This window comes from Alnus glutinosa, chromosome 10, assembly GCF_958979055.1.
Source record: "Alnus glutinosa chromosome 10, dhAlnGlut1.1, whole genome shotgun sequence".
Lineage (NCBI taxonomy): Eukaryota > Viridiplantae > Streptophyta > Magnoliopsida > Fagales > Betulaceae > Alnus > Alnus glutinosa.
In genome coordinates, this window is record NC_084895.1 from 24,589,152 (window position 1) to 24,596,650 (window position 7,499).

The window sequence follows — 7,499 nt, forward strand, 5'->3', positions numbered from 1 at the left end:
TGTTATGTGTTAAGATGACTTGGCCGAAAATTGTTTGCTTATCTTCTAGCATTCAAGGGCTGAATTTTGATAAATTGTTTGATATATATAATATTTTGTCAATATTGAAATCTAAAGATTATTGAAGGAATTCTTTTTCCGAATTGGGTTTGATAAATTTTCTCCTATTAAACTGAGTTATTCAAAATATACGTGAGAATCTAGTACATATACACAAATATATATGTATATATATAATGATAGAAATTTCCTACAAATCAGTTTGTAAGAAATTTCAAATAAACGATATTTAAGATTTATATGTTTTTCTTGGCATGTGAGAAACACATTTTTTAGATTTTTAATAACATGAACTTTTCAAATGTTTTTTTAGTCAAAATAATAAAATTAAAAATTAAAAATAAAAGCATGTGCTTCTTACATGTCACTCTTATATCTAAATTGTATAAAATTTCTTACAAATCGATTTGTATAAAATTTATGAGTATGTATATCTTACAAATATTTTTTAAAGAGTAATGTTATTTTATTAGATTGTTATAAGGCTGTTATATAATTTGATGACGTGATAGTAAAAATCAATTATTAGATCACTACTTGGAAAAAAAAAAAAAAAAAGAGTAATTCTAAATACTCAACTCGCATCCTAGTCTTATACAACTGGGCTGATGTGACAGTGTCTACAAGTCCTTTGATTTTTTTTTTTCTTTTTTTATAATAAAGGTTGATCTAATGGTTTTTTTACATTGCCACATCAGTCAAGTTGTATAGAAGTGGGATGAGAGTTGAGTATATAATATTACTCACAAAAATGTTAATAACTAATTTTTACTGCTACGTCATCCGTATAGTATGTCAATCTACTAAATAGTATTACACATTTTTAAAAAAGAATAATACTAAATATCACATCACCATCTTTTTATTGTGTCAGGATCCTCTCCTGATGCAATTACAAATATACCTCTGGATATAAAGGACAAGCTCATCTCCAGTTCCTCTCAACTTGAGAGAATCCTAATCCCTTTTAATTAGGTTGATGTGACAGTGCCCATAATTTTTATTTATTTTTTTATATAATAAGGGTTTATCCAAAATGGATAAACATTACCACATTGAATGTAGGATGGGGTATATATTATTTATCATTACCCTTCTAGTAATGCAAAATTTGATGCTGTTTGTGAAGCATTGTAGCCCACCCTGCCTCTTTCTTTTCTTTAAGAGCCATGTCCATCCCAATGACATATTGGTCAAAAGTGCAATGCTTCCCACCCCATTGTGGAGTTGAAACCTACTGAAAATAAGTGATGCAAGAAATTTGACTTGTTTGTTAACTTCTTTCATTGATATGATATCTTTGGAAGAGACCAACAATGGGAGGAGAAAATAATATATGGTTGGATTGGTCACTTATTTACTATAACTCTTGGGCCATAAAAGATATTAATTTTGATCCCTCTATGTTTACTATAACTCGGTTAAGATTTCTCAAATGATAAAGCATTGTTTACAGATTCCCAAAGCAATAGCAAAGAAATTGCTCAACACCAGAGGTCCCAAAATAACAAAGCAATGGCAAAATTGTGATGAATAAAGATCCTCAAGTTTCATCACTCATGGAGCTGAGTTCCTCACTCATGTTTTATTGCATTTTTGGAACTTGCATGCTCTACCCATTTAAACACGGGAGAGTGTCGGTGACGGCGGATAATCATGATAAGAACAAAAGTATTGGCAGCCAGAAACACCAAGCTTGCCATCCAAAGCTGTAGGAAGACATTCTTGCCTCTGAATTCAAGCATATAGCCCCACATCAACCAATGGGTTTGAGCTCCCATCCATACAAATATGCAGCATATGCCTTCCCATTTAAGCTTTATATTGCTCCATGGTAGTATCAGAGGCAACAAGCAAAAGAACCACACGAAGTATTGTGCTGTAATTACCTGTAGAAGATTTTTTATTTATTTTTTATGAATATTAATTTATTAAAAGAATAAGAAAGGTCACGTACACGAAAAGTATACAATAGAAGCAACCACCCTATTGGGGTGAAAATCTAAAAAGCTAACAAGATCTACAAGATTAGTGGAAGAGAATTTAGGAACAAAAATTACAGCCCAATAAAAAAGGGAACTCGAGGAGGAGGATGTCCACCAAATGTATGAAAGATCATAAATGTGATTTGAAGGATCTCTCTTCTAGATGATAGAAAGATAAGTTTTCAGAAACCGAAGAAACAGCATAGAGATAGGTAAAGTAGTTGCAGTCAGCAACTTTATCGTGATTATATCCTTGTAAGATTTTTTTTTTCCAGGCAAGGGAAATACTAGGTGACCTCGACAATTCCAAAAGTATAGAGAATAAAGTATTGCAAGGTTCCGCAAAAAAGTAGAAACATTTAGTTAGATATTGACATACCTTATTGAATGCCACAAATGCCACTGTCTGCACAAAAAAACAGAATGGGATATCCTGCGCAAAGCAGAAAATAAGAACCAGCTGCACCAGGAACTGAGGCAAAAAAGAGATGAGCTTTTCCACCACTGAAATCTCATGTTCATAATGGAGATATATGTGATAGAAATAGATAGAGAAGTTGTGTCTTGGATCTGTACGAGTAAGATGGTACAGCAGTGCCTCATGTAAGAACGCCCGTCCGTATAAGTAGAAGAAAAAACCAGTAAAAGAGAGGAAAACAATGCCAGATACCAGGCCAAACATAACTCTCTGTCTTGTAAATATTTTCCTCAATACAGTCCACATATTGCAGTGATAAGTCACATCTGTACTACTTTGTGCTGTCTTTCCTCGACCAGCAGTCCAATAACTAAGGACTGGCTTCTGACCAGATTGGCAGATGTGTGGATCAAGAACCAGGATAATAGGAAGTGCATAGATGATAGGATAAATTCGAAAATGGACAACAAGCCCATACCAAAATGCAGCTTGTAACACATTACCTGTAAACCAGAAAATGCTGGACCATCAAGAGAGTAGGATGGAAATGTATAGAATCACGTAGCTACATGAAGATAAAAGTTTATTTGATCCAAAAATTAGACAAAATGTCAAATAACCATTTAGATGACTTATATTCATTCTGATATAAATAAAAAGAATCTGGGTAGAATGAAGCTTCCCCACCCCAACCACCTCCACAGGTTACAAAAGGGGAAAGTAAAGAGAAAGAGAAGGGGTAAGGGACAAGAGAAGGGGAAGGGAAAGGGAAAGATTCTCTCCTTTTGCTTGTTTGGAAAAAGCAAAGAAAATGGCAGGGAAAAGGAAATAAATGTTTATCTCTTTTTTTTTTTGATAAGTAATTGCAATTTTATTAGAAGACAGCGTAAGGCGCCCCTAGTACACACGGAGTATACAAAAAGCAACAGCCTCACAACCGACCCGATAAGGAACAACCCACAAAACAACCCAACCCTAAGCCCCTAAAGCTCACAATCTTCAATCATATCCCATCGCCTATGTTCCTCATCAAGGGCAGAGAGGAAAGCCATAGTTCTATCCCCCTTTTCCCCGAAATACGAAGAGCATGCCATAGACAACTCCAAAGGAGATAGCTTTGGCATCCTCCCTTTACATAAAGGCTTGGAGGTGGGTTCTTCCAGGGAGGAGGAAGGAAGAATCCTCCCTTCCGTCGAGCCCATCTCAATGGAAACTTGTGAACCCACAGCAGAATTCTCAGACCCACGACCCGCCTCTGAGGAAGCCAAAGAAGAGAAGAGAAAAGAAAGAATGGCATTTCAAGTTTATTGACTTTTACAACATGCATTTGTGTATAAGAAATAGAAAAGCCAAAGTTTAAAAGTAATTGCAGCCCACCATGACTCTTTCCTACCTTCCGTCCAATTAGGAGGGAAACAAAATTGTCAGCCCAGGTGGAAAGTAACTCTGTTCACATCCTATCTCTTCCCTCCATTCATCCAAACGGTAGAAAGAGCTTTCCCTCCCTTACCTTTACCTCCTCCTCCTTCCTTTCCTCCCTCTTTCCTCCCAACCAAATATACTACAAGTTTTCAAACAATTATGCACATTAAGGCTTCTGGGATTCAAGTAGGATCTCCGTCAGAAATTCTTGCTGAACAGAAAAGGGCCACTTCTCATCCTAAACCCTCAAGCCAGTAAAGGAGGTTAATCCTAGCAGTCCCCAAAAATATCTAATGGATCCTAAATCTTAAATTGACTAATTAGAATCTCTGAGAAGCTACACATACATGCATGGCTAACTTCAGTTTACAAGCTTAGAACTGCAAAACTCTCTAAATGGTGTATAGTGAAACAAAACGGAAAGAAAATAGAGGGGGGGGGGGGGGGGGGGGGGTTCTAAGAGATGTTTAAGCATTTAAACTAGACAACCTTTTTCAGAGACCAATTTATCATTATAGGACACATTGACATAACTTGTTTCTTGCAATTGACAGCAGCCTTTTATTTGGTCATATTTTGGTGACAGACAGATAGGTGAGTCGAGATTTTCATATAGACCCACTTCTGAGCTGCCAATATAAATAAATTAAGAAAGTGAACAATCTGACCTATTTGAAGTAAAAATTGCAATCCTATCTATTTAAAAAGCTAACATGGAAGTAGAAATATACCATTCATAAGACAGATAATGATCCACAAAATCATGGCACAAACAATGGGCTCACAGTTCCCACGGGTTCCAATGGTGAAGGTAAATGGATTGAGGAGCCATACCATTACAGAAAAGGTGCATAGTTTGTCAGGCACCCTCCGTAGCTTCAAAATAGATCGGATAAACAAGCCCACAAGTAAATCTGCAATGTGACCATAATAAACGTACATATAGGTTAGTATGAAATTTTAAAAAAGCCCTTTCACCATAGTCTTTATTTCATACAATACTCGGACAAACAAATCAGCCAGTAATACCACACTGATATCTTTTGCTCTGATATCTAAAAGACAAAAAATTCAAAACCAACCAAAAGGGCATTTGCAAGCATACTTCTTTTAAGTGGGGGGAGGGGGGGAGGGGGGGAGGGGGGGGGGGGGGAATCGGTGTTGCTCCACCCCACCTAACAGTGATAACTCATGAAAGACCTGAACACCCTAAGAACTTATGACTATCAAGCAACCACAAAATAGTAGAGGTGAATTTAATTATTTAATTAATATTCGAACAGACCCAATTATGTGACACCTAATAATGACTTAATCTAAACTAAGATGGCTTGGAATTCATGACCTTTGAGACTAAAGAGAGCTTGTCTTTGTTGAGTTGATTAACTCGTATACTTTTCTCTTGTCATAAACCAATTGAGCAAGGCAGTGAAATTGATTTTAAAAAATGCCTTCACCAAGCTGAAAGTATGATTTGGATACTGAAGCATATAAGCAGCTTGCATAAAAAACTCAGATACGTATAACTTTTGTTACTCACTGATTTGACAGGCACAGTAAATTTGTTATTCAATAGAATTTCTTAAATTTTGTGGGAGTTGCGATTCAGATCATGCAGTTCACGTTAGTGTTTTGGTGAAAACCTAATCATTTGATTTGGATGTTTGATTATCATGCATATATTTTGCATGAAACATGTCACTTGATTTGGATGTTTGGTTATCACGCATATATTTTTTGCATGGAACATTAGACCAGCCCAATCTGTTTCTCCCTTCTTTTTTCCTCATTTTTTTCTTTTTCCTTTTCTAGTCAATGGAAATACAAACTATGATTATGCTCCTGCTTTTCCTTATTTTATTTTCCCTTTTACTCTGTGGCCAAAATTTTATGATTCCAAAGAGGGATGACAAAGTGGTGTGGAAATGCATTTTGATAGCACATGAACTTTCAATGGAAGATATTTCCTCAAGTAACAATGTGAAGGAGATCATGTAAATGAGACAAACAGAATAAACAAATTGCCTTACAGATGTCATGAATACCCCCATAATTTCATCTTACAGACATTTCCTTATAGATGTAAACAAACATTAAGGAACACTCAAGAACAAATAACTAAGTGCCACTACAAACCAATACTCCATAACAACCACTTAAATATAATCCCAAACTAGAAAACAGAAGTACCCTAAGGAGACTGTATTTATGAAAAATGTTCCATACCTGAAGCTGAGAAGAGAAATTTCCCCCATGAGCGATGAATGATTGAATTTGGAATCAGCAGAAAAGCGAGCAAAGGAGAGTACCGATATGTTGTTCTTTTATAAGGAGAATCCCCCGAAGCCATTAAAGAAGCAGCATCAGAAAAGACGAGGTAATCAACATCCGTGTATCTAACCTCCATATGGCTATCTTGCCATTCTCCATATACAATCAGAACGACACGAAAAAGTGCAGAGAAGAGAAGCAGTGAACGAACATCTACTGAAGTCATTGCTGAGAGAAAACAAATATAGAACCAAATTAGCTCAAAAAGATTATGTACAATGTTCAATATCATACAAGCTGTTAGAATTTCAATTAAATATTAAAATAAGTTTTTTCGATAACTGGTAATTTAACTTAATATCAAAGCAACAAAAGTCCTAACTTCAAACCCTAACTTTACACTATACCTCCCATTCAAATAAAATATTTCATATGTTGGGTTCCACGAACTAATAAATAATCTAAACCCATTTCAGTAGAGTATTAAAATATTAATTAAATGAATAAATTCATTATTTCCTATTAGTTTAAATAACACAAGTCACGGATATCATATGGAAAATTCATACCATCTTCTTGCGTTCCTAAATAGCATGTGGCATTGAATAGATTATAATCATTTTCAAAGCGATACATCTATTCAGGCACTTTACAGTTTAGGAAACATATCAACTTATTTAAGCCATTTCCTAATCACAACGTGAACAAGTTCCACACTTTCACCGAAGAGGGAAAAAAAATCCAAAACAAGTAATAATTATGTCTGTAAAGTTCATAATTTCCCAAAACGAATGCTTTTTACATCGAACAAGTGCTCATAAAGTATATATAACAGACAGAAACATTTATAGAAACCTAAAAAAGAGAAAATAGGAAAACAAAGAAAGAGCTGTTTGGTTAGTAAGAAAATTGAAGAGAAGAGAGCTAGAAAGAAAGAGAAACTCACAGATCTGATCGCATGTGACCGTTGGTAGTTGGGGTCTGTTGTTTGATTAAACTCCAAGCAGCGAAGCAGAGTACGATGGAGACCCACGCCCCGGGGTGGCCGAATCACCTTGCCAGAGGGTCACCATGGAGAATGGAGACCCACTGGATTGTTGAGCAGTTTGTGAGTGTCCGAGAAAATTGAAGAATTTTATTGGTTATTACCCATTTGGAAATGTTTTATGTTCGGTGAAATGTTTTATTAACCACGGGGTACTAAAGGTTTAATGGTTGATTTAAAAAAGTGATGTATAAAAAATGTACAAGTGATGTGCAAAAATCATTTCTCGAGTTTTTGGGGTGTAATGTTCAAAAATTTAGGGAAAAATCATATTTAGCCTGTAACGATCCACCCCCAA

The 7,499-nt window shown here is 35.5% G+C and overlaps 1 protein-coding gene across 1 annotated transcript; it reads right to left on the minus strand.

The window, feature by feature from the left end:
- Positions 1–1,466: 1,466 nt before the first annotated feature.
- On the minus strand, positions 1,467–7,292 carry LOC133879531 (GPI mannosyltransferase 1). The gene is made up of 5 exons (XM_062318107.1): positions 7,103–7,292; positions 6,112–6,384; positions 4,617–4,799; positions 2,425–2,966; positions 1,467–1,949 (listed from the first exon to the last, which is right to left on the minus strand). The coding sequence occupies exons 2-5, from the start codon at positions 6,380–6,382 to the stop codon at positions 1,635–1,637; spliced, it is 1,311 nt and encodes a 436-aa protein (XP_062174091.1). The 5' UTR covers positions 6,383–6,384; positions 7,103–7,292; the 3' UTR covers positions 1,467–1,634.
- Between the last annotated feature and the right edge of the window lie 207 nt (positions 7,293–7,499).

Coding starts and splice junctions, on each gene's coding strand:
- LOC133879531 (XM_062318107.1), bottom strand. CDS start 6,382: ATGACTTCAGTAGATGTTCGTTCACTGCTTCTCTTCTCTGCACTTTTT. Junction 4,800..6,111: donor ATTTCTCTTCTCAGCTTCAG/GTATGGAACATT, acceptor GTCACATTGCAG/ATTTACTTGTGGGCTTGTTT. Junction 2,967..4,616: donor CATTATCTGTCTTATGAATG/GTATATTTCTAC, acceptor TCTGGTTTACAG/GTAATGTGTTACAAGCTGCA.